The 26,583-nt window shown below is 49.3% G+C and overlaps 2 protein-coding genes and 3 long non-coding RNA genes across 6 annotated transcripts in view; 1 reads left to right on the forward strand and 4 right to left on the reverse strand.

Annotated features, from left to right (window-relative positions):
• Nucleotides 1–5,401, reverse strand: LOC134166166 (ankyrin repeat domain-containing protein 40-like). The gene is given in 6 exon segments (XM_062623560.1): nucleotides 1–490; nucleotides 1,217–1,392; nucleotides 1,904–2,132; nucleotides 2,135–2,463; nucleotides 4,138–4,286; nucleotides 5,186–5,401. Coding segments are annotated over 6 exon segments (1,161 nt in total). The 5' UTR covers nucleotides 5,320–5,401; the 3' UTR covers nucleotides 1–346.
• On the forward strand, nucleotides 4,487–25,504 carry WFIKKN2 (WAP, follistatin/kazal, immunoglobulin, kunitz and netrin domain containing 2). Of its 2 annotated transcripts, none has more exons than XM_062623551.1 (2): nucleotides 4,487–4,930; nucleotides 22,024–25,504. In XM_062623551.1, the coding sequence occupies exon 2, from the start codon at nucleotides 22,093–22,095 to the stop codon at nucleotides 23,533–23,535; it is 1,443 nt and encodes a 480-aa protein (XP_062479535.1). In that variant the 5' UTR covers nucleotides 4,487–4,930; nucleotides 22,024–22,092; the 3' UTR covers nucleotides 23,536–25,504. The 2 variants fall into 2 exon arrangements, with proteins under 2 accessions (XP_062479535.1, XP_062479534.1); XM_062623550.1 differs by lacking the exon at nucleotides 4,487–4,930 and adding an exon at nucleotides 19,255–19,884.
• Nucleotides 10,705–12,409, reverse strand: LOC134166172 (uncharacterized). The gene is made up of 2 exons (XR_009965785.1): nucleotides 12,130–12,409; nucleotides 10,705–11,239 (listed from the first exon to the last, which is right to left on the reverse strand). It is a non-coding gene; the product is annotated as an uncharacterized LOC134166172 (long non-coding RNA).
• On the reverse strand, nucleotides 13,277–19,234 carry LOC134166169 (uncharacterized). The gene is made up of 3 exons (XR_009965782.1): nucleotides 18,537–19,234; nucleotides 17,271–17,421; nucleotides 13,277–13,679 (listed from the first exon to the last, which is right to left on the reverse strand). It is a non-coding gene; the product is annotated as an uncharacterized LOC134166169 (long non-coding RNA).
• Nucleotides 19,842–26,583, reverse strand: part of LOC134166168 (uncharacterized) — a 23,115-nt gene continuing 16,373 nt past the window's right edge. The window contains exon 7 of the long non-coding RNA XR_009965781.1: nucleotides 19,842–21,726. This is a non-coding gene — a long non-coding RNA (uncharacterized LOC134166168). The remainder of the gene's footprint in view (nucleotides 21,727–26,583) is intronic.

Raw genomic sequence — 26,583 nt, forward strand, 5'->3', positions numbered from 1 at the left:
TCTTTTCCATGAGTCCTATTTGGTCAAAGAGTGGAGTAAACACACTTTTCACAGCAGTGATTATTAAGTCTTTCCTGCCCTCTGTTGCCAAATACAACCAATAAACCTCACTGAAAGACACTGGAAGCATGTGGTTTTAGTAGACAAATGAGGTATCCCTTATCTGAATCCAGTATCAATAAAAAAATAAAAGCAAAAGGGATATTAAATACAAAAAATAAACTATTAGTTAAAATAGTAACCCTAACAATAACTTAAGGTTTTACACACGCTTAATTTACTGCCTTCCAAAGGCAGCATCATCGGAGAATTACCAGGTTTCCATCCTCCAGCTACACTGGAAGAGTCAATAGGTCAGCTTTGATGCTCTGCTGTTGTAGCATTGCCTCTCCATCAGAGTGGATGCAGCGTTTCGGAAAGGAGAGCCATCACTTTTCACAAGGACTAACTCCAGCTCTTGGAAGTCCTGAAGTCTGGCAACATCCTTGTCCTTGTAAAGAGCAGACAGAACAATGCATTACTCTAAACAGACCTGGTTATTATTTGTGATAATAGCCAAAGGCAGTAAAAACTAAAATTCCAGGGAGGTCACACCTCCACACACATTCATTCCAATGACAGGAATAAATAAGAATAGGAAAGAATCTTGCCAGTATCTGCTCTTTCTTTTGAAGCATACTGGGTTTTTTCCTCCTTAAACTACACAGTTATTTCTCCTTGAACCTCATTTTGATTTGCCTGCACTTAATGCATGTCACTTAAGTAAGGGTTGTGACCAAATGCATTTCATTTCCAGACCCCAGGAGGTATTTTGGGAACAGAAGAGCATGCTCATTTGTTAATGACATCTTTAAGTTCTTCACATGCCAATTTGTGGTGGGTTTTTTTTTACCCTTACTATTTGTTCCTTTTAGGCAAGCAAACAGTGAAGCAGAACATTGCAATTATGTTAAAAGCACACTAATGCACTGCTTCTGATACATTAAAAAGTCAAGCTGTACTAATTTCATACTGAAACAGGAGCCGACATACTCAGCCCCTATTTCAACAAGAATGTTTTTAGGTAAATTACAAAGTTCTAAGAAAAGTCCAGCATCCTTTTGGATTTGTGAGTTTAAGGCAGTTCAGTTTTAACACAAGGCCATGTTTTGTCAATTTTCGTTACAAAAATACCTTCTCTGATGACTGCAAAGTCGAAGCTGATTCCAATTCTTACCTTTCTTAGGAGCGTGTTGGGTAATTTCCTGATCTTCTCCACATGCTCTGGATTAACACCCAATTCACAGCAACTAACTCTGAGCAGATCTTGGTAGGTCAGTTCTTGTCTGTCCAGTTCAATTTCAATGAAGTCATTGTCTCTGAGGTTCTGGACTCTCACCTTAAGCACAAGTTCTGATTGAAAACAAAAAGATTAAAACCAAAATACCAAAACAAAACAAATCCCAACCCAAATCTAACACTAAAGTATCTACCATTATCTTTTGAAGTCAGGTTTTATAATGCTATACTTACTATCTCATCAAGCAGTTAATAGAAGCTTCCATTTGAACAGCAAAAATACACAGGGAAAACGTTTATAATGTTAAAAATCCAGTCCATCCAGTTCCAAGTCAAGTTGTGACCAAACTACCAGAAATGTATTTGATGCTGTATCATATGATGCAAAATCTGAATTGTTACGTTGCTTGGACTGATCCTTCCTTTGGTTTGCAAAGTATTACCATGTTTAAACACAGTGTAATGTTTTACTTAGCACTGCAGGATGTACTTTTGGCCAAAGAATTGAACATCTCTGCCTCTATGCCACATGAGTCAGAAAGTGAAATGATTCTTCATCTTTGACCCAGTAACAAAAACATGGAACAGAATATAAATAGAAGAATGAGAAATTACACTTCATTACCTTGCATGTTATACGGGAAAGGTCCAGTAAAGAAAAAGGGCTGGAATGATGGTGCAGGACCAGTGGGTGAACTGTCAGTTTGCAGAGGTCTGGCCTGTTCGAGTGCTGCCAGCGCAGGTGATGGGCAGATGGGGCCATTGGGGACCACTGGCCGGGGGATGCTGTGTACCACTGGTGTGGGGACATTGGGTACCACTGGCCTGGGAACACTGGGTACCAATGGCTGGGGGACACGGGGCACTGCTGGCAGGGGCACTCCGGGGCTGCTGGAGGTGGTGGTGAGGTGGGCAGCTGCTCTGCAGCGGCTTGTGCAGGGAAGTCATCTTCGCTGTTGCAGGATGTAGGGGTGCAGATGCTTTCAACCTGAGCTGCTGATGAACAAGGGCTGGTTTCACAGCGGGAGGCAGAGGAGATGGAAGCGCTTTCATTCTGCGATTCTGCCGGGCTGTCTGGAATGCTTTCTTCGGTGTAAACGTAAGGGAATGGAGGGCTGGCCAAGTAGTTCGCAACAACTGGTAAACTGAAATCCTTCATTCCTTGACATTCAGTTTCTTCCTCTACTAATGAAGTTTAAAAATGGGATTAGGGGATGGAGAGAGAAAAAAAAAACCCACCATATTATTATCATACAATAATAGAATTCCAGACTGGTTTGGGTTGGAAGGGACCTTAAAGCTCATCCAGTCCCAACCCCTGCCACAGGCAGGGACACCTTCCACTAGAGCAGGTTGCTTCAAGCCCCATCCATCCTGGCCTTGAACACTGCCAGGGATGAAGCATATTGGACAGATCTTTCTCATTTTGAATATATTTTTTCTATTGTGTCTTAAAACATCATCATTCTGATGATGGCACTGATGTGTCATAAGCATGGTAACAGCTGGATGGCAAGGAGCTGTAGAATGAAAGAAAAATCTACAGGCTCTTAAAATATACCATGTCTTTTAAAAGCAAAGTGGGAAAAAAACAACCATTGAAGGACACATCATCTCCAGCAGTGTTACTCCATTGTTGTCAAAGGAACTGTATGACCTGTAGTTCTTTGCTAAAATTCATTTTATAATGCTTTTACTAACAGTGCTGTAAATAGTTTGTTATGACTCATGCCAGTCATTTAAACTGAGTATTTCTTCAGGTAAGTGACTGTTTGATGTAATACCTAAGCCAGCTCTTGCCTTAAAGTACTGCAGTAAATGCTGTTCTTGCCTGACTTGAGGATTACAGGACGTTGATACTCATGTCAAGGCAGTTCAAAAAGATCTGCTCAACAGCCCTACACTCCCAGAATAAAACCATTTAGGGGAATATAAGTGATACGTGTTATTCCCCAGGAAATACATGAAAGCTGGACAGAAATACAAGGTAACTACAACTACAAACAGAGTTCACACACACTTGACAGTTTAGATGTTAACAACAGAACTCGAGTCACCTTCCATGAACTAAGGCCAAGAGATGAGCACCTTGGCCAAAGAACACAAAAAATGCTCGTGCAAGTAACATGCCATTCCTGCAGTGGTGACTGTTGTGACCTCAGTTGTGATTTAGCTGCAATTTCATGTAAAATAACCATGAACTGTTAATGTAAGAATGCATCATAGTAAAGAGCAATTTAAGTGCAATCAGCAGGAGATAGTTAACATTTCCAAAGGTGAAGCACTTAAAAATCTTGATCTGGAGCACAGTCCCCATATGCTGATGGAAACAGACACTAACAGTGTGCAGGAGTGTCACATACCTCTAACCAGGTTTCCTGCACATAGGGAAAGTCTAAGATGACACAGCTATGGAGCAAAAATTAACCATACTGCAAGTCACAGTGTAACATGCTCAGAAGCCATAACCTCTGAAATGCTGCAGTTTTGAGTGGATTTGTAGCATTTCTTATGGTCAGAGAATGTAAGAATGCAATGGCAAAAGCCTCTCTTTGCAGCCCACATGCTACCTGCTGCTTAATGACAGCAAACAGGACTGCAGCAGTGTGTTTCCAAAGTACACAGCTGTTCAATCTCCTGATGACACCGTGCAGAATAAAAGGCCTTCCTACCTGAAAACTCCATGTCTAATTGCCATAATAATAAAGGCATGAATTACAGTTATAAATCAGAGCTATCGAGTGAGACACAAAAGTCCTAACCAAAGTTTTGCCAGTCTACTGCCTCGGGTAAAAGCACTAAAACCGGTTTAGTCTTTAGTCCCAGAATCCCAGATGACCTTTAAGATGGGAACGGTACCTCCCAGTATCTTCCGGATGTCTGGTTTGGCAGTCAGCTGTGCAGCCAGCTCTCCTTTGGCCGTGAGGATCTGCGGATCTGCACCAGCTTCCAGCAGGCAGGACACCACTTGTGCATGGTTCCGCTTACAGGCCCAGTGCAAACAGGTCCTGCAGGGAAGGAAGGAGAGGTTGTGCTGTAAGCTTCAGATCTGTGGTCCCTGCTCCTAGGATCCAGAATGGTTTGGGTTAGAAAGGACCCTAAAGCTCATCCAGTTCCAACCCCCTGCCATGGGCAGGGACACCTTCCGCTAGAGCAGCTTGCTCCCAGGTCCTCCTCACACACCCATCCTCATTCACCTGAATTACACACAAAGCGACAGCAACTGGGAATAAAGTTTCCTTCACTGCATCCCTTGTTAAAGCTATGAATCTATTTTAAGTTCTGCAGAGCAAGGCCCCGTTTTGCCTTGCTACAGCGTGAAGAGTGACTGCTGCTGTCCCAGTGAGCCCTGCTGGTGGACACAGAATGACAGAATCACCCAGGTTGGAAAAGCCCTCTAACATCATCAAGTCCAACCTTGACCACCCCTAACCCATGGCACTGAGGCCCCGTCTCCACGCTGTGTGAACACTTGCAGGGACGGTGACTCCAGCCCTGCCCTGTTCCAATGCCTGAGCACCCTCTGGGGCAGGAATTGTTCCTCAGCTCCATCTAAACCTGCCCTGGTGCAGCTTGAGGCCGTTTCCTCTTGTCCCATCCCTTGTTCCTTGGGAGAAGAAACCGACCCCACCTCACTCCATCCTCCCTTCAGGTAGCTGTGCCATGAGGCCCTTGAGCAGGGCTGTGGTGGCCGATGGCAGGACACTGCCCTCCCTTCACCGTGATCCTCTTTGGCCGCAAACCTCAAAGCCTCCCGAGATTAGCGCTTCTTTTCCTGTCAACAGCACGACCCGAAGCTCCCGACTCGGTTCTCCCGCGCCAGGCCGGGGGTGTCCAGCCCCGTGCGGAGCCCAGCACCCGGCCAACCCCCGCCCCCGGCAGCCCGTGCCCCGCTCGGGCCCCTCACCAGCCGTTGATCTCGTTGCGGGAGTTGATGTCCGCGCCCGCCCGCAGCAGCCGCCGCACCTCCTCCGCGTCCCCCAGCGCCGCCGCCTCCCGCAGCCGCTCCTCCAGCTCCCGCGCCTCCTCCGCGCCGCTCATGGCCGGGCCCGGAGCACACCCGGCCCCGCTCGGGGCCCGTCAGGAGGCGGCGGGGGCCGAGCGGCCTCCTCAGCTCCTCTCCGCGGGGCCTCCCCGGCCCCGCCGCCCGCCGTCCCGGGCCTGAGCTCCGGCCGCCGCCATCTTGTGCCCGGGGCCGGGCCGAGGCGGGGAGGCGAGGGGGGGGCTCGACCCCGAGCGGCGGCGTGAGGCGGTGCCGGGCAGCGTGGAAGCAGCCGGAGCATCGCCGCTCCCGGCCCTCCGCGGGGCGTTTAGGGCCAGCGGAGCCCGGCTCCTGCTTTCCAGCCCCCTCACCGTGGTGCGGCCGCCCCGGCAGGGAGCCCGCGGGTGGGCTCAAAGCCTTGGGCTGGCAGCGGGACCCCTCGGGTGCTCCCCGTGCACCCCGGTTCCTGGTTAAACCCGTGCGGCGGGCGCTAGGGAGCTCGTTTCTCACCGCAGGGTTTCTGTTTTGGCCCCGGTGCCTGCCACCAATGGGAAACCAGCGCTAAGCTGGGTGGGTTCTCGGTGCCTCTCTTTTAGTGCTGTGCTTTCCTCATCAGCAGCACCGGTTTTAACACACTGGTTAAGTTAGGGCTTGGGATGCCATCACTTTGCACCACAGCAGAAGTGGCAGGTAGGGGAAGACCATACCCGTCCAAACAGCTCCTGGTTATCCATCACTATAAATGATGCTTCAAAGCGCAGCAAAAGAGAGCTAACACCTTCCTGTTAACCCGCTGGGAGAGCTGAGCCCCACAGGCCTCTCTGCTTCCATAAGCAAGTGCCCAGCATCCCTGCAACCTCCCTCCCTCCGAACACAAGAGGAGCACACACAAGCAGTGGTCACATCCTGCACAGGATCACAGAATGGTTTGGGTTGGAAAGGACCTTAAGATCATCCAGTTCCAACCCCTGCCATGGGCAGGGACGCCTCACACCAGACCTTGTCGCTGTGGCAGAGGTCTCACAGTGACTCCATGGTGGTTTCTCACACCGATCACACGCTTTTGGTCTCACACCACAGCCTGAGCAAAAGCCTTGCCCAGCTCGTACCCACGGACACAACAGTACTAGGAGAACCAGTCTGATTCCCGACACAGGCAATGGTTTGCCAACAAGATTTACCCAGGGACAACTGCAAAGCCAGGGACAAGGCAGGCGGCCTGCAGCTGGACACTGCTGTGCCCAACATCCCTTTAACTCTCAGTAAAACCATCGTAAATGATCACACTGTTTAACCCATGCTCCCTTCTATAAAGCAGAGGCACACCAATGCATAGACCTGGCGATGTGTTATAGGGCACGGAACGCTCTCTTGCACACCGTAAAAGCTTTAAATCTCAGCTTCTTAAATCTAGTTCATTAGGGACTGTAGTGATAGGACAAGGGGTAACGGGTTAAAACTTAAACAGGGGAAATTTAGATTGGATATAAGGAGGAAATTCTTTCCTGTTAGGGTGCTGAGGCACTGGAATGGGTTGCCCAGGGAAGTTGTGAATGCTCCATCCCTGGCAGTGTTCAAGGTCAGGTTGGACAGAGCCTTGGGTGCCCTGGTTTAGTGTGAGGTGTCCCTGCCCATGGCAGGGGGTTGGAACTGGATGATCTTAAGCTCCTTTCCAACTCAAACCATTCTATGATTCTAAAACCCAATAGGATACAGAGGCAAAACAGCCTTTTCCAGCGGTGACATCTGTCAGACCACTGGGGAAATGGTATTTAGGAGCAGGAGGGCTGAAAACATCAACCCGGGTCCTGGTCCATCAGCACAACTGCGCTGTGCCACTAGATGTCAGCGCGGAACAGGCGGAGGAGCCCGCAGCGCGGCTTTGTGCTGCCATTGTAAAACGCCTTTGAATTCGTCTGAGCACATCCATAGCGTGCATCCATAGCGTGCATCCGTAGCACAGCTCCGATCCTGCGGGTTCCGAAGCCCTGCGCACTGCAGAGGGACATTGTGCAGTGTTTCAAGCACAGGCGTGGGGCAGCCCTGTGCGATGAGCTGGTTCCTGCAGGGTTATGGGGCTTTTTGCCTTTTTTTTTCTCTCTCCCCTCTATTTCTTTAGGCTCTTTCCCCTCTGTTTCAGGCTCCTTTCCCAAGGCCGCACCAGGGCTTTTAAGGACTCGAAGCCGGCGGGTGATGCACTGAGGTGGTCTCTCTCACGCTCTCTCGGGATGAGTATCCCACTGTGTCGTGCTCGTGCCAAGCCCTGTTAAATGCACCTCGGGTTCACCATTGCTTGGTTACACAATGTACTTCTCCCTGCAGTCATAAGATTTCCTCACGCAAGAAAGGCTGTGTAGAAGAGGATTAGCAGCGAGTTCACTCAACTCAAACTCCCCGCTGCCGCCATCAGCCTTCCTGCTCGTGCCTCGGACCTGTTGCATGCACCAAACCCGAGCAAAACCAAGGGTGTGTTCTGTCCCTGCTCCTTCCCTTTCCCCCATGGCTGCTGGGTTTGTGCCCTGATGATGCCTGTACCTGTGTAAGGGCACAGTGTGGATACATCACCCTATCAGAAGCATGGGCTGTGCGGATGCAGATGTGGTGCAGGTGCTGGTACAGGGCCATCCCCTTTGGAAGATGCTGGGGATCGCACCCGGTGCTGCGAGCTTATGGCTGCAGTCCCTTTGCCTTCAGTCGGAGTACACTGAGCTCTGAGCCATAGCCAGAGTTTGTATGGAGCTCAGATCAGTGCTGGTGTGTTTGCTTTGTGACTTACATGGTGCATTTACAGGAGCTCCCCATACCCTCACCGCCGAGGGGGAACCGCATCCACTGGGCATCACTGGGAGCACTGGGCATGCCTGGCAGCACAGAGCCACGCCTGGACATCCTGCTGCTGCCTGAAGTAACCGCAAGGAATAGCTGGGCCATTCTTTGTCCTCAGAGCAAGTGTGCCAGATTGTATTGGTTTAGTTTTAATATCTGTCTTTCTGCAAGCTTCCGGCTGTGACTGAACCTCTGCATTGGTTCTTTTCTCCTTTTTTGGAGAAACCACGGTCTGTGTTTGCTCTTTGCTCCTGTTTTTTCAGGCTGATGAAATTTGCCACTCTCTTTGCATTTCAGGTTTCATTCCCAGACTCCTTTAACCACTTTCTCAATCACTGAAAACTATTATTGAACAACTTTTAGAAGGCTTCATCCCCAGTTACACGGTGCTGCAGTCAAACTGAAGCACCCAGTCCTCACCCAACCCACCAAAATAACACTGCTAGTAGTTTCAACCAACCCTGCACTTGTGTAAGGGTATGAGAAATAAGACATAGGGACAGTCAGAACCTTAAACCTTATACTTCATGTGCAGAGAGAGAGAGATTTAAAGCTGTTATGGCATTAAGGCTCAGGGAAATGGCAGGACTGGTGGAGAATAAAGATGGAATGAATTAGAAGTCAAGCTAAATATTCACGTAGGTGTAAACTCATTTACGCTGCTCACTTTGGGCCTTCCAATGAGTGTGTGAATGCAGAGGGGATGATCTCAAAGGGGGAAGGCAAAGGCACAAGGGAGAACTGATTTATATTACACCAGGTTTTGTGCTGGCCCCATGGATGTCCCCCCGTGTGAGAGTCTGTAGGTGAATTAGGTTCAGTTTGAAGCTCCACGTTACCAAGTCTGAGCCTGCGTCACCCAACTCTCGCTTCATGCCTATGGGACAAAACATGGAGCACAGAGGCTGATTCACCTCATCCTGGGTGAACAGCACAGACAAGTCATCCTCTGGAAGTGCCTGCTGTGTCCTGCCTGCTGTTAGGGGAGCCAAAGGTAACCCAGGAGCTTTGAACCCAGTAATTCCCAGCTCTCTAGTGCCAGGCAGGAGGAGCACCTGAGGCAGGGTGGCTGGAGCTCTACCAGAGCTTCTCTATTCTTGATGAGATAAATAGATCCTTCCATTGCAAAGCTGCAGAGGACTCACCGGTCATCTTTCTTTCGACCTTAAATCACAGCTCTTCTCACCAAATCACCAGCCAGGAACTGCAGTGCTGAGAGTGGTGAAGGGGGCTGGGATTTAGGACAGGTCTGAGCCACGGGGAGCATCCCTGAATCATGGAGCAAACAGCTATCCCATGGATTCTCAGCCCTGCTGAGCATCCCATGGGGGCTCATGGGGGAGCTGAGTGCCTAAGAAAGGGATTCCTTAGTAGGTGTGCGCATACACATGCACACAGATGCAGGATGCAGTGAGATTTGATGAGGAGGGCGGGGTGGAAAAGGGCACTGCTTTTTGGGGGCATGGTTATTTGCAGCCAAATCCCTAAGACATCAGGTGTGTGGCTGCTTCCCATTTGGTAATTTAACATTGTTCCTATTTGTAGGGCAAATAACTGATTTCTGAACAAACAGGCTGGAGCACTGGAACCTGGGGGGGGTGGTACATCAGCTCAGGGACTCGTGGTTAAGAAGTCCAATAGATTTTGATAACAACTGGAAATTGTTCAGTGGATTAGTGTCTAAAGCCAGTTTGGCTTCAAACTTCAAGCCTGAGCTGCAAACTTCTCCCCTTGAGGGCTGTTGCTGTTTGAGTTGCAGTCATGGGGAGGGTCCCCAGGCCCCTGTGAGCCAAGAGATGTCTTAACCCAGGAACCTGAGCATACAAGGGGCTGCCTTTGCTTTTTCTATAGGCATTCCTCTCTGCCTGTGCCTCCGGTCCCTCACTTGACTCTTCCAAGCCATGAAACAGGCTCATCCTGGGGACATGGGGCAAATATATTCAGCTGGCCTAGGGCCATGTCTTATTTAGCGTTCGGAGCCAAAGGCCTCTGTGGATCTTGTCCCAGGAGCTGTCTCCCCATGCAGGAGACCAGATCATGGCGTCTGGGTTCTCCTGAGGATGTGTTTTGGCCATCAAGGAGAAAGCCAGAAATGCAAATCATAACTTAGGGGCTGTGCCCTGTGCACTCTTCATGGTCCTGAGACATGGGCAGTCAATTAGAAACTCCCCATTGACTTGGACGGGCTTTCAACCAGACGCTATACAATTCAACAGAGCAATTAGCAAAGCTGTAACTAAAGAGGTCTCCATGGAGATTGACAGCATCACCTCCCAGCTGGTACATTCTCTGCCTCCTATTCTAAATTTGTTCTCGCTGTCTTCCTGGCTCTGATCCACAAGGTTAGCTCAATCTTCCAACATTCGTGATACATCAAAGCAGTGAAGAGTAGGACAAAGGCAGTGGGGGCAGAGAAAGAAATAACCCCGTGCCTTGAGGAAAGCAACAGAAACTGTTCAGACATATATAGCCTGAGTTTCGAGAATGGGATTAGGCAGAGCAGCACCTCTGCCTGCCTGTCACTTGCAAATTCTTGCTAATACTTTAGGAGCTTATTGGAGGTCAGCACCAAACACCCAAACAGACTAATCTGTATTATAGACACATAATCAAAGTCACAAGGTTTTACATAATATATATTGGTGACACAAGAAGTGTTTGTTCAAATAATTTTGTCATCAAGATTAGGGGCCATGAAAGCCTCTACTGTGTGCTTAACCTGGTTTTCCATGGCCGTTGGTACGCCAGATTCCTCAGGGAAACCGAGAAGGAGCTGAGCAAGTCCAAACCCAGTATATGTTCTGAAACAGCAGTGGTATTAGTCTCAAAGCCATGGCAAAGTTAAAAAAAGAACTATGTGTGTGTGAGCTGGAAAGGGTCCTGCTTAAGCTGCAGCTTAAGACATGCAAACAAATAGCTGTAGGTACAGTTTCCAGGCGGTTTTGGGGTTGCAGCTCACACCTCACACACGCACATCACTGCTGTGGCAATGGCAAGAAGCAGGGATTTAGGAGACAAACTGATGTCACTTGTGAGCTTTATGGTCCCTTCAGAGGGGTGGAGGCTGTGGCACAGAGGCAGTGAGTGGTCTAGGCTCACAGTGGCAGAGGCAGGAATGGGTCCCATGTTGATCACGATTCCACATCGACAAATCTAATTGATTTTAAGAGGGAATTAGTTTATGGAAATGTGTGGAAATGTATGACAAAGTCTGATTTCCCAGCCTGCACAGAGCTTTGTGACTGCGGAGTTGGAGAAACATGAAAGAAAAACGTGTAAACTTACAAAAGAAGAAACACCAAAGGAAAATGAACTCAAGACCCTTTTCTCTGTGATGGGAAGAGATGGTTTGAAGGGATAGCGTAAAGATTTTCCAAGCACATAAGTCAACTTGTTCTCATGGCTGATGCACAGCAAAGGCAAAGGCTATGTGAGGGTTCCCCAAATCCTCCTGTTCCACTGAAGGAGCTCACCCCTGTACCTAAGTACCAAAGTTCACCCCAGTACCTAAGTACCTTCACCAAAGTACCTAATTAGGAATCCCATTGCCCTAAACTTCCCCCCAGCCAGTGAGGAGAGAGCCAGAGCGTTGCCAGCCCGACATCTGCAGAAGAGCAATGAGAACCTGGGAGGGCTGGATTGTCCTCTGGGCTTTCCACCGTTCACATGCTGCTACCATGTGAACCCAGGGCTGAAATCACTGCAGCCGCTTTTACAGGACTCCTGAAAGCTGCTTTGTGGGAGCAGAGCTGCTGAACTGGCCTTCAGGTCAAGAAAACTCAAGCGCTGGGTGGGATTTCCAAGCGTGGTTGGCTGTAACCTCGCCCCGCTCCGCTTTGAAGTCAGCAGAATATTGAGGCCATTACGGAGCGTTTGAAACGCTGCCTCTAACGATGCTCCCATCCCTTTGTACCTCCCTGCTCAAAGGAGCCTGCTGCGTCTGTCATTAAAACACAATCCTGGCAATTGGGTAGATAACGTGCAGGCCCCGGAGGCACGGGAAAACGATAACGATTACACCACATGGATCTCTGCCACGTTACCTGCAATGGCTCTGCTGGCCACCATCACCTCAGGCAATTGAGGACCAAGCTGCTGTGGATAACAAAGTGCTGCCTCTCAGTGAACCCTGCTGCGGTGTAGGCTGCAGGTGCTCTCTTCACACTGCAAACAGTAAAAGATCAAAATGCAAACGTGTGTTGAATTAGCTGGAATCAGAAAGAGCTACAATGAAAAGAGCCACTAATGAACACAAACATCCCATTACCAGGGCAGGCAGGGGTGGCTTGGTGCCTGAAAGCTCAGTGGAAGTAGATCATCACTGCTTTGCGCTTCCAGCCAGTGTTCAGATCAGCTGCTGAATGAATGGCAGGAGAGGAGTACCCTGTTAATGCCACGTATGCATTTAGTCTCCTTTGGGCATTTTGAGTGGGGTGTCAGTGGGCCAGAAGAGATTTACTCACCCTTTCTGATGGCCATCGTCTAGGTTCCAGCAGTGCAGACCGTATGATGTGTTCTATCCGGTCCGCAGGGCCAAGCTACCAGGTAGGGACTGCTCCTGGCTGAGGTCACACTGAGCATGGCTGGAGGATGCACTGAGTGGCAGCCGGGACCACTAACAGCCAGCAAAGGCAAATGAAGGCAATAACTCTTCAGTTAAAAGGAATTTTGTCCTAATTTAGGTTTAAATTCCATGAAGACAGAACTGACGCTAAAAGGATTTGATGGCATTTTGCAGAAATGGAAATAGCTCCATTTTGTGAACATTAATTATTGTTTATAGCAAAGTTTTGGATACCAAACCCTCGGAGGAGCTCTGGCACTTCCAGGTTGACTGGAGAAGCCAACAACCTTGGCTTGTTGCCTGATGAAAAGCCCAGTCGCTGGGAGCTGGAGAGGCTCCCAGCCACAGCGAGGGCTTCAGACTTCAATGGATTCAGGGGGTTGCTGAAGCCTCACAATGAAGCACAAACCCAGGCAACGGTGCAGCAGTTTTTATCTCACCTTTATCTCACCTGACAAACCCCCATCCACCAGTAGGTTCTTAAGCTTTCTAAAAGGAACAGCTCAGAGCGACAGTGAGATGGGACCTTCATGCTGAAGTCAGTTAAGGCTTACAGCACAAACCAGGAGGAACTGGGTTTTCAAGGAAGATGATGGGGTTGTGTTGAATTGAATTAGCACAGCAGGTTAAAACCTTACTGTTTAATAAGCTGAATCACATCACAAACAAAAGCAACGTGACATTTCTGTATTGAACTAGCTTTCTGACAAGGAAATGGTGCCCATGGGGTGGGCAGCAGGGTCTGGGGGCTCCAGCCTTCTGCGGCTGCTGCTGTGTGACACTCAGTAAGTGATTTCCTCCCTGCTTTAAGTTCCTAAGAGTAAATGAGGGAGGTTAAAAGAGGGTCATTTGCAGACTGAAGTCAATCTGTGCAATGGGTCTAACAATATTCATTAGCCTCCTACATGTGGAACTAAATTAACTCACGTTCCCGGAGAAGCATCACCGGCTCTGGTGGAAGATGTGCTGAGCACTTAGCCTGAGCACGTGCCAGGCCTGCCCCTCGCTGTTATCCTCATTCAGAATGACCTGGAACCAAGAACCAAACGTGAAAATCATAAACAGCAGCAGCAAATGCACCAGTTCAATGAGGTTTTCATCCTATGGCTGCTGCAAGACATGGGGACATCTCCATTTGCACACCTTGGAATGGGTGCAGGAGTTCCAGAGTTCCCTAAAGTGCTGTTAGTTGAGCTAGCCACAAAACTTACTGCTAGTTAGTAAAACCTACAACAAAGTGAGGTGCTTGAGCCTCTGTGGTGCAGCTGTGCCTCAGTGCAGGATGCAGCCATCCCCATATCATATATCCCCATATATCTCCCCATATTCAGCAGGTGACAGCGCTCTTGTCCAGCCTGTACATCATGGAAGCAGATAACTGACATGAACAGTGCTGGCCCTGCAATGTGGCTGTGATTTCTGTCTCTCGGTGTTCCAGGTTGCAGCACAGATCTCAGATTTCCCTAACTCGAAGCTTGGATGGAGCAGGTCTCACTCCACATTGAGGGTGCCAGAGAACAGGGCTGGAAGGGACTTTGGGAAGTGACCGAGACCCTCCTGCTCTAAGGCGGGATGAACTCACTCTCAACATTTGACCCTTGCAATCTCGATAGATACCAGCTCTATGGCACCCCTGAATTATCTATGGGGATACCCAAAGAGAGACAGAAAGAGAGGGGCCAGTGGAAGACAAGCTTCTGAGCCCAGCTTTTCCCCATCTCTCACTACTAACTGGTTGAGTGTCTTCCTTTGTGCCCTCTTTGCTTCTCGCTGCGCTGTTTCAGACTGAATAAACCTAGCAATAATGAACCGTCATCAAACTGGCAATTGCTTCCTGCCCAGCTTACGTTAGCAGAGCAAGAGAAAGCAAATGAGCAGTCGTGTGCCTGCACTCAAAGATAAAACCCCTGAGCAGAAGCCATCTGCTGAGGCATAAAATAATAATCCTGGCGCTAGCCCTGTCTGAGCGCGGCACCATCAGCCCTCTCCAAAGCACAGCATCACGCTTGCTTAATGCTGGGGTCTAGCAGGTGGCCCATAACCCTGTAATAAACTCCCTGACATTATTGATTTCCCCCCCCCCTCCAAATTGAGCCCTTTTTGTCTAACTACATTAACTTCTGCTTACCGAGCATCTGCATGTAAGGCAGCACGCTCATTGTGGTGAGCAATCACTGCTCCCAGTGTACCCGCGGCTCCCCGAGCCGGTCCGTACCCGCTCTTATCTGCTCAGATGGGTTATCTTAGAAGTTAAAACCAGTGTTTGTTGGCTATGGGCGCTTACAGGGAGCCAAGACAAAGATCTGCACTGTGGGGAAACTGAAATATGCTTCCACTGCTAATTATGCACATGAACAGCCCTGAAAACAGGATCCAGGCACACCACTGCCGTCGCATAGCTTCGGCCCAAATCTGCCCTACTCATATCTGTGTGCTTCCAACACAGGTGGCCAGCACAGCAGCCTTTGCCTTTGCTTTGATGTTCAGAGGTGCAGCTCATGGTGCCAAAAATCCTCCTCGCTTGGCCAGCCTCACGGCCAGCATGAGATGTGCGCCCTTCTAAGGGATGCAGGGAGGTATCCAGGCATCCTGGGTTCCTGGCCATCCCCTGAGCAGGCTCTCCCAAGGTTTGTGGGAGTGGGGCATCACTTGAAGAGGAATATTTGGCCTTTTTGTAATCCAAAGTAAGCTGAATCTGTGGTCCTGAGGCATTATCTGGATTTCTTTGTGGGTTTGGAAGCAACGTTCCTGCTTGAGGCAAGCAGTTGGCAGCTGCGCTTCAGAAGGGCTCTGGCAGTGATGTTCCCTCTCAAATGTCTGGCTATCAGCTTTAAGTGCAATAAGCTTTACACACAGAGGGGAACATCGTTACTTCCTAAATGATACAGAATTAGGGGCTTTTTTTAAAGTACTTTTCTGTTCAGGCACCACATTTGCACCTGTGCATGGACCAGGAGCCACATAAGGAGCATGAATGATGATGATGATGGGGCTAAAGAAGAGCATGTCCTTGGGGCTGCCTGTGGGAGCAGGGTCCCTGCAGCAGGGAAGGTTTAATGCCCTGCTTGGGAGAAGGGGCAGGGAGTTAGTACCAGGTTCCCTGTGCATCAGAGAATCCTATTTCCCTCCTTGAGTAGATCACAGTGGGTCAGCACTTGGTGCAGCAGAGAAGGGCAGAGACATCCTATAGAAGAGCTTGGAAGAGTAAGAAAAAGGGCAAAGAAATTGTGATGCACAAAACCCAGCAGCAGTTAAGCCAATTCTGGATCAACAGCCCTAACCAGGACCCTTGGGCATCCTAGCAGGCCTTTTCAGGACTGCGGTGTGATGTTGGATGGACATCTATGGGGCACAGGGTGGTCAGAGATCCTGTATCCCCACTGCTGGGAGCAGATCTTGGTTGTTCCTTTGTGTCATCAGGGCTCAGGTTTATCCATCTGGGATGAAGAGAAAGCTGATCCCAGCTCCCCATCCGCCAGCCCCGGATCCACACCTGGATCAGAAAGGGGGATTTTGAGGGAGTAGTGGGGTTTCTTCTAAGGTTTGAACTCATTTGGGAAGCTCTTTATCACATCAGTACCTGATATGAGGAAGACAAGATGAGCCAAAATCAGTGTTCATAACAGATTTGCTCACAGAAATGGAGAATGAGGATTATTTTATGCCTCATACTACAGAAAAAATGCATTGTGTTTTATAAACAAGAACAGAAAAGCTATGCCCAGGGAGCTTGACAAAGCCCCCAGCTCACACCCGGCACTAACTGGTGTTGCTCTGGAGTACCCAGTCAGATCCACGGGGTCAGTGGAGTTAAACTCATCTAAACCAGGTGAGAAAACAGCTCCCAATGGAGCCCAGGAGGTACCGAGTGCCTTGGGCAGAGCTTGGCTGTGCTGGGACAGCCGGGGGCAGCGCGGGGCTGGTGTCCCCTCCCGCTCAGGATGGGTAACCGCGTGTCCGGGCTGCGCTGGCAGGGACGGGGCTGTCGAGGGTTATTCAGAGCCCTCGCTGCCTCCTCTGAGCCCGGGAGCTCCCTGCCCCTGCCCGCAGTGAGATTTATGGCGCTGTTTTCCTCTCTCCTGGCTGTGCTCAAGCAGCCGAGGGCCTGATCCTTTATGGGGCTGAGCACTCCCTGCTCCTGGAGCAATGGGAGCCAGAGGGGCACAGTGTCTGTCCAGTTCCCATTGGATTAGGCCAGGATTTGATCCCCAAAGAGGCTTCCTATGCAAAAGTTCTGCTGAAACACATTTCTCAGTTAACAGGGGTTTCCTGTGCCTCATTCTAATAGCACAGTGACCCAACAAAACCATCATTGTCATTAATGATAATTGCTTTGCCCTTTATCCCAAGCTCCTATGGAATGTCCTTGCCCCTCTCCGCTGTGCCAAGCACTACCCCCGTGTTTGGGGTGACAACACATCAAATCCAGCCATTCAAATGGCCTTTCCTTGAACGACCCCGCCGACCTGCAATAGGGACACAATTAAATAAGCTGAGTTGCATGTCCCATGCCGCTTCCCTTCCAGCTAACCTGTCACCTCCTGAGCTCCACCATCCTGCCTGTCACACACTGAACACAGTACCTGGGAGCTGAAAGCAGAAAGCGGCAGTGGGACTTACCTGTCCCTGGAGAATACCCCTGTGGATGGAGGAGGACACAGCAAAGCAGTTGATGCAAAACAGTTTCTGATGCAAGCCAGTTTTTGACTCTTTAGAGTCTCACTCTGCTGCCCTGCAGCTGAAATGTGCCTCTGGGCAAGGGATCCTTAGTCTGGGAAGGGGAAAAACATAAGACAGTGTTATTTTGTACTCCCTGGAAGGGAGTCCCATGGAGTGTGTGTCCACACTGGTGCTTCTCTCACTTAACATGACCAAAGCTTGCTCTCTGTCACAAGAAGATAAAGGCTGCAAGAGCCCCACAGACTCACCAGCTCCCTACCTCTGCCTCAGTGGGCAAGGAGGTAAAACAGCCCTAAAAGACTCCATATGGGAGGGAGAAACGCCATCCACAGCTACACAGTGGCAAAGGCATGGACCGAGGGCAAATTCCCTGCGTGTACAGCAGCTGCTGGGGTCATCCCATCACCCGGGATAGCCACCCTCTTTGAGACCCACATACAGCTGGTTTCAGAGCCGATCTGTAGTCAGTTTTAGCACATAAAGTGTCTTTGTTTAGTCAACAGAACCGCTCGCACATGGGATTTTGTTGTTAATAGAGCTGTAAGAATTTTAAGTACTTCTTGGGAATGTGTCATTTTTGGTCGGCTTTTTGAGGCATCACAGGGCGCTGCGCTCGCCTTTGTAAACAAGCGCTGAATAAAACATGTTGCTTTGTACGAGTGCCGTGCAGGTTTCCTAAGGTTCGGAGAGGATAAATCAGCTGCAGGAGCGGCTGCCTGGTGGTTGACTTCGCTCCTTATAAATAACTCGCTTGGAAAACTTCTCCCTGCACGTCACAAGCGATTCAACTGCGGTGCCTATCGTTAACGCGGCCACACAAACCACAGAACTCCTCTACAAGCCTGGGGCGCCGCAGTAATGCCACAGCCGAGGGCAGGTTGGGTCCAGGCTCTTCTTTCCTTTCCTAGGTGATCCTTGGGAAACTCCCAGTTGCTGTGCTTTGGGGAGCCCCATGGCTCTGGGGTGTTGCCTGCATGTAGCCCAGTTCATTCTGGTTGTGCTGGTTGGGAGCTGTCATCACTGAGGGGAGAATCAGGACCAGGCTCAGCCATGAAACCAGCCCCACTTTAATAAACACAACAGAAAAGCTCTGCTGAAGGGGTTGCTTGTGCCCGGGTCTGTTGGCTTTGCAGCACTGGGCATGGGGCACAGACTTGTTGCTGCTGGTCTGGCCCTGCTGTACCCCCACGTGGGATGCAAACTCACCTGGCTCTTAGCACCACGCAGGATCCATCCAAGCCAGCCCAGAGCTCAGCCCAAGGCCCTAATCCTGGAAGGTGCTGAGCGACTCTGCCTTCTGCTGCTCGTCCCTGGCTTTTGGCATGTGTTCAGCATGAGCAGGATCAGCCCCTTGCTGTAATAATCAGGGACCGAGGAACTCAGCTTGACTGCATTTCCCCCCCGCCCCCCGATGCAAAAATGCTGTACATTCCTTTATGCAGGTTTCCATAGAGTTGAACTTGTACTATTTTTTTGTCGTTGCTGTTAAAGGGGTCAGCAATGCACTGTACAATGGGATCTGGCTGTCAGGAAATGTGGAGGAATTCAGGGACACTTTTAACATCTTGCTGGTGGGCTCGGAGGGCAGCATTAAACTCGGCATCCTGGAAACCTTCCCCACCAAAGAGAAGCAAAAAAGCCCGGAGGAGCCCCGGGAGAAGCAGTGAAGACGACAGCTTTGTCGCTCCTGAGTTTAAATCGGTTATTTCTTCCCCACTTCCTTTGTTAAAATATGATATTCGAGCTTTAATTGCTTCAATCCTATTACTTGCTCCTTTTAGCAAGTGATTGTGTAGCCCCTCGCCGTGGGGAAATCCCCTGCCCGCGGGTCCGTGTTATTTAGACAAGTACTCTTTCAGAAGTAAATGCCATTCTTAGCATAGGGAAGTACTTTAGGTCTAAAGGGGTTAAGAAGGCCTCCCTGCATTCAGAAACATGCAGGGGTCCCACCATGCCAGTTCCAGCCTTTTGAACTCTTTCCAGCTTTTTTTTCTTGCAACAAATCTGTCTGACTGCCACCAGGACATAGGAAGCGTGTGCCTGTCAAAGAAATCAAGTTTACTTTTTCTGACTTGTTAACAGAGGCAGGGTATAAATAGAGCTAACTCTGCTCAGACTATTAGCGTTTCTCTTAAAATAAGGGGGTAACTTCCTAGGACCTTTAATCCAATGAGGTCCAGACCACGCTGCACTATCAGCAGAGGCAGCGAAGGAGCTTGCTGAAGTTTTTACCGAAGTCAAGTGCATTTGGGTTCCTCGAAAATTTAAGGCTTACAAACAAAGCAAAGCAGCCCCAGGCAGACAAGAACTACTTCCAGCTCAGTCCCTGCCATTGCCCTGGAGAAGTTCTGAGATGCTGGTGGTGCTGTTCACTCGGTGGATGTGGATCTTGCTGGGGAAGAGCAGTGTCCTCTTGCTTCTGGAGGTCTCTCTGAAAGGGAGAGCTCTACCTCCGATCCGGTATTCCCACGCTGGGATATGCCCCAATGACATGAACCCCAACCTGTGGGTGGACGCGCAGAGCACTTGCAAGAGAGAGTGCGAAGCTGACCTGGTGAGTGATGCACGGTTCTACCTCCGTGGTGCGGGCGATGGGGTCTGGTGGTGGGCTGTTTGCACCCGATGGGAAGGGTTGTTCCCATTGGGAAAGCACCGGCACCGTGCAGGACTCGATGCAGACAGTGCATGTATTTAATTGACCCGTGATCTGTATGAAATAGCAAAGGTTTGATGAGTTATCAGTTAGGTGGGGAGCTGTGTGGCTGCTGTCACTTATGCTGATGTGGGTACAGCGCTTGCTCTGATCATTTTCCTGGCTTTCTTGTCAAAAGAAAGGTCTGAATTTGATACTCCAGAACTCAGCATGCCCTGGGGCCAGTCCATGGTATTTTAGCAGTGTCACCATGCTCTTTGTTGTTGGTGGCCATCATCAGTGCTTTATACTCCTGGGAGGAATCCTGAATGAAATGGTTTGATTTAACATGTAAATCATCAGCCTTTGCTGCACTTGAAACACAAAGCGTGCTTGGAGTGCAAAACAGGGGCACGGTTGAAATGACCAGGCAGATGTTCTCTGTGATGCTCCCAGCTCAAAATGTGCTTAGCTTACAACCCCCAGATTCATTTTTCAACCTGTCAGCACCGCCAGCTCAAGCTGGCATCTGAAAATACCTGCTCATCCTGCCGCTTACCTCATGTCCAACAGCAAAGCTCCAGCAACATGTACCATGCTGAAAAAGTCCTTGGGTTTATGCTCCACAGCCAGGTTGGTTTTGCAAGGCTAAAAGGAGTGGAGGAAAAAAAATAATGATAGAGAAAAATGCTGGCCATCAAGTAAACAAAGACATTTGCTCAGATGGATCCCATGTGTTGCGAATGAAGGTGCTCTTTTTACTTTCACCATTCCCAAATAAGCCTCCTCTGTTCCAGCTACCAGGTGCAGCAATGGATATAAAAACACTTGCAGAACCCCAGCAGTAGGAGCAGGGAAGGATGTTTTAATAATTGACTGGTCAAAAACTGAAAGCCAGAAGTCGTTGGTTAAAAATACTTGCCTGCAGTGAGTGGTCTGTGAGCACCAAGGACTCTAAAGAGCCACGCTCCTCAACCTCAGCTGAAAACATTACCCATTCTGGTTTCTGACTTTGCTTCTGAAACCCAGCAATGTGCAGCTGGAAATGGGGAAAGAGTTACGTTATTAGGTCATCCTTTTCCCAATAAGGAAAGGACACTGGACTCAGGGGAAGCTTTTGGTTTGGTAGCTTAAGAAACATTTTGTTCTCACTTACGGAGAAAGCCGCTGGGTTTCGGGGGTGTTGTAGGGGTTTAACACACGGTGGAAGTGTGCCCCGTTGGGTACATGGTACCAGTGTTCGTGGTCCCTTAATCCATGACAGCCCAGCAGCTGTGATCACACGTATCAAATACCTTTTCTGCACAGAAGATGAGAATTCTGCTAAAATTAACTGCAATTTAGAGCTGACTGTAGCTGAGATGGGGTGTAATAAATCACTACAAGAGCGATGATGCATTTGAAAATAGGACTAAAATAGGACAGAGAAGCCATAATGAGCTGTTTTGGGTTTGTTTTCCTAAATACCATAGAAAAAAAGTATTTTTGGAGCAAGAATTTCCTTACTTTTGAGATATTCTATTATTTCCTCTACAATGTGAACAATTGCAAATCCTTGGCAGTTTCACCTCCAAGAGTAGGCTGTTAGTCTCAGGGAATTCAAATAATACTTTACATACTTCTGTGGAAAATAAGAAGGATTACTGCCTACAGCCATATGATAAGACTTTCCATCCGCTTTTGTTTCTCAGGCCTTGTCCTCAGGCATTTGGGAGAGTGCAGAAGGGGGGCTGTTGGTTCAGTAGTTGAGCAGCCCATGTGACTCTAGGAAAGAGTTATGATGAGGTTAGTGTTTAAGAAATAGAAATTCATTTTCCTGCTCAAAAGTCTTCTCCTGAAGCACTCAGGACCCCCAGTGTGTTTAGAAACCACTCAGGAGGTGCTGGGGGGATGTTTCTATTCATTACTGGGGATATTGGGTTTCACACCCCAGATACCTGTGGCAGACCAGGTCCCCTGAGCTAACACCTTGGGAGTTTCTGGGCTCCCTGATTGTTGGGTCTCTAAAAAAGGACTTTGCTCTGCCCCTAGTAATGACTGGGCTGTCTTCTTTCCCCACAGGAGTGTGAGACCTTTGAGAAGTGCTGCCCCAATGTATGTGGAACTAAGAGTTGCGTGGCAGCTCGGTACATGGACGTCAAGGGGAAAAAAGGGCCGGTGGGAATGCCCAAGGAGGCAACTTGTGACCGTTTCATGTGCATCCAGCAAGGCTCAGAGTGTGATATCTGGGATGGGCAACCCGTCTGCAAGTGCAAGGATAGGTGTGAGAAGGAGCCGAGCTTCACCTGTGCCTCTGACGGGCTCACCTACTATAACAAGTGCTACATGGATGCAGAAGCTTGCATCAAAGGCATTACACTGAACGTAGTCACCTGTAGGTACCATCTTACCTGGCCAAACACCAGCCCTATCCCACCAGAAACAACAGCTCGCCCTACTACTACCTATTCCGAGACAACAGTCATTGATATCTTGCCCCCTGCTCTGGTGAACAACCCCATCCATCAGTCTGTCTATGTGGGAGAGACCGTCAGCTTCCTCTGTGACGTTACAGGGAGACCCAAGCCAGAAATCACGTGGGAGAAGCAGGTCGACGGGAAAGACAAAGTCATCATGAAACCAAATCACGTCAGAGGGAACGTTGTGGTCACCAACATCGCCCAGCTGGTCATCTACAACACCCAGCTCCAAGACGCTGGCATCTATACCTGCACTGCCCAGAACAGCGGTGGTCTTCTCAGGGCTGATTTCCCTTTGTCAGTCATCAAAGGGGAACCCACATCCAAAGAAGCTTCCCAAAACAAAACACATTTTCCAACCGATGAGTGCCTGAAGCAACCGGACAGCGAAGACTGTGGGGAAGAGCAGACCAGGTGGTACTATGATGCAAAGAAAAACAACTGCTTTACTTTCATCTATGGGAACTGTAACAGCAACCTCAACCACTTTGAGACCTACGAGAACTGTATGTTAACGTGCATGAACGGCCCCATCAACATCTGCAACCTGCCAGCCCTCCAAGGGCACTGCAAAGCCTATGAGCCCCGATGGGCCTACAACAGCTTGACGAAACAGTGCCAGTCCTTCATCTACGGCGGGTGTGGAGGCAATGAGAACAACTTTGAGAGCCGGGAGGCCTGTGAAGAGATGTGCCCTTTCCCAAAGAACACGCACTGCAAAGCTTGCAAACCACGCCAGAAGCTGGTGACCAGCTTCTGCAAAAGTGATTTTGTTATCCTGGGCCGGATAACAGAGCTGACGGAAGACCAAGACTCAGGACATGCCCTGGTGACAGTGGAGGAGATTCTCAAAGATGAAAAAATGGGATTAAAATTCCTGGGGAAAGAACCCTTAGAAATCACCCTTTTGAACATGGACTGGAGCTGCCCATGTCCCAACATGACCACGGTGGATGGCCAGCTCATCATCATGGGAGATGTCCACAACGGCATGGCTGTCCTGCAGCCAGACAGCTTTGTGGGCACCTCCAGCGTCCGGCGCGTGCGGAAGCTCCGCGAAGTCATCCATAAGAAAACCTGTGAGCTTTTGAAAGAGTTCCTGGGATTGCATTAACCTCCTTCACACGTGGCAGCCTCCCAGACCCATGTGTTACGTAGGGCTAACAAGCGCTAGGCTAGAGCACGAACTAAACAAGCTGCTTGAAGATCCACTGTAGGAATTATGCAGAACCTTTCTTTTAATCCATTAATGATGCTTAGCAACAATGTAGTATGGTCTTTGGCAAGCACGTAAAACAGCAGCAAAGGGCTATTAATCTCGCATTGAAATCAATTTGTCCATATAGAAGTACCATTTAACTAGATGACTCACTGCGGTAATTAGACAAGTTTTGTGTAGCTTCCATCAGAAATGACGGAATTCATAGCATTTGTTTAGCTAATTGGAACGCAGCTCAAGTAATAGCTAATGTCAACCTAATCAGGCTCATTTACAGTATGGAAATGCTATGGTAAGTCTTTATAAGTAAGTCACATGCTTGTCTCCTTATAGCAGCACTAGTGTCTCAAGAGAAAAGCTTGTAAATTATTGTCTGTATTTACAACTGTGCACATTTAACCAATCCACGCATTATGAATTTGCTTCTTGTAACTGAAATCTTCCTAGCTGTTTTCTTTGGAACGCACCTCGTTTTTAAATGGCAACTACTACCTATCTCACAATCCCTACTGGATGAAAATCTCCCTTGATCCTACGCCCAGCACAACAGGTCCCTGTAGAAGCTCAAGGCACATTTGCACCCTGAAATGACTTTTCAGTCATCAGAGCAAGGTCAGCAAACACCCTCATCGCATTGCACTTCCCTGTTTTTGCTTTAATCAGTATATTCTCTATCACAAAAAATCCAAGGCAGAAGGATGGCAGTGTGCTGCCAGTTGTCCTGCTTGTGAAAACCCTTTATACCTGAGCTCGTGCAGCAATGTATTGCTTATTTTCATTAGAAATCCTTTTGTAGGCAAAGGAGTAAAGCAAGAGGAGTCAGAACAGAATTCAAAGGGCAATACGCGCTCTGCAGACTGTGTTACACAGACACAGAGCTGCTGAAACTGAACTGCGCAGACACAGACACACAGAGGGGACACTCTTTAGAGGCATTCATCAGTGAGCCCCTGTCAGAGCCCTCCTTCAAACCACAGCAAACATTTCCCTCCAGCCCACTGTGTATACGCATACGTTTAAATACCCCAAGAACAGCAGCAGGGGCTGTGGGAGTGAGCGTGTGCATACACATAGGACCGATCATTTTAACCTTTGTGTGCCCCCAGCAGTGTAACATTTGCCTATGCAGAAATCCTTAAATAAAGAAAAGGCGGATCCTGGAAAATCCCTGCTGAGGACTGACCCTGCAGCGAAGAGGGGCGAGCGTGGCATGGCGAGCCTTACCGTTGCTCTGTGTTCGGTGGGCGCAGCGAGTTACTACGGCAGTGCCCAGAGCTTTCTGCCTCGCACAAAAGGCCAGCTCAAGGCTGGACCAGTGTCAAGACACGTCTGGGTGAGAGGAAGGAAGGTGCAGCGAGCACTACCCCAGGGTGCCATCTAACGGGCTCGCATCATGGGTTGGTGCCCAGTGCTGGGGATGCAGACATGTGTTGGGGCTTGGTACGATAAAGGAAAGAGATTGAAAAAGCAGATGCTGGCCTTCAGCATGATGTGTGAGGCTCTAAAGCCCCTAAAGTCTGTGCATGGTGGGGATTTTGCTGTTCAAGGGAGAAAGCGAGGGTAACAGCATTGAATGTAAGTCCAGCTCTGGTTCCTGTGAAGGCTTTCCATGCCCTGCACTGGCAGCTGACCCATGGACAAAGACCACAGCGTGATGGAGAAGTGGGTTCCTCTCTCCCAGTGGTCTGGCCTTGGGTTATGCCCAAAATGCTCTAAAACTCCAGTTATTTGTAGAACTTCAGAAGCTGGGTGGGAGGGAGGGGAGCCCGGATCGGATTTGCTGAGCAAGAAAACACCCGCTTGGGTTTCAGTTGTACCTTTCCTATGGGAGGAAAACTCCAGCTAAAGATCCATGCTGCTTGTGCACGTCCTTGTGAAGACCACTGGGAGCTGCCCTCTGAAGCAGTTGGCACCTCAGCCGGATCATCCCTGGCTGTGACAAGCGCTGCTGTTCCGATGGCTCATCTGTCATTTTGCAAGCGAGCCGTAGGAAGTGGCATGTTCCTGCCATCCTTTTAACACAGCAGCATTGGAGAGTGGTGTAATAAAGACTGGCTTTATATGGCTCTTTTTTTCCCCAAAAAAGCTAAGGGATTTTGCAAGTGTGGGAGGGCTGGAGGGACTCGGGAGACATGTACCCAGTTGTTCCAGAAGAGCTGGGATGCAAACGTAGCTGAGAGGAGGAAGCAAACGATTCATTGCTCCTCCAGCTAGCATGTTACAGTGCTTAAACCTGGGGTCTAAAATGCCATCTTAGCTTTTACTCCTGGTTGGAACCCGTGGGAACTAAGCATGCATGCTCACTGCACTCTTAAGCACGCTGCAGTTCTGGTGTGCAAGGACTTCCTTGCATGGGGAACGTTTTGGGTCAGTTTTCCAATGTGGTGCAGTGGAAGAAGGACACTGAATTGCCAGCCCAGCTCCCAGACACAGAACAGCCACACTCATGTAGCTCCCACCCAAGCCCGTGGGTTCTGAGCCCTGTGGTGCCTGTAGGATGGCACTGCAGAAGTGCAATGGGCATCCCCCTGCCTGCTCACTGGGCCATCCTGGGAGCACCGCACGTCCCCATGGCACAGGACTAACCCTCTCCACCTTCTGACCTTGAGGAATGTAGCTCTCCACTCAAAGCTAGCATTTCAGTTCAGCCTCTTATTAAATCCTTAAGAAGCCTAAAATTCAAGTCTGACCAGTCAGCCCGCCTGAGGAAAATCTACGCACAGGGCAAGCACTGGAGGATGTTGTTAAAGCCTTTGCAAGCCTAATAGGTGCTTGCATGCAGCTCCTGATCAGAAAATCCCTTTTGTGTTGCTCACGCACTCGGTTTTCCACCCTGCTGTCTGGGCACATCTCTCTAGGTTGTCAGAAAGCTGGGAGGCAACGCCAGCGTTTAAAGTTTGTATTAAATGTGTGCAAGGCAGAGACACAGGAAAGCCTGATTGA

Source organism: Pezoporus occidentalis, unplaced genomic scaffold (genome assembly GCF_034315485.1).
Source record: "Pezoporus occidentalis ecotype Australia unplaced genomic scaffold, CSIRO_AGI_Poc_V1 ctg254, whole genome shotgun sequence".
In the NCBI taxonomy this organism is placed as follows: domain Eukaryota; kingdom Metazoa; phylum Chordata; class Aves; order Psittaciformes; family Psittacidae; genus Pezoporus; species Pezoporus occidentalis.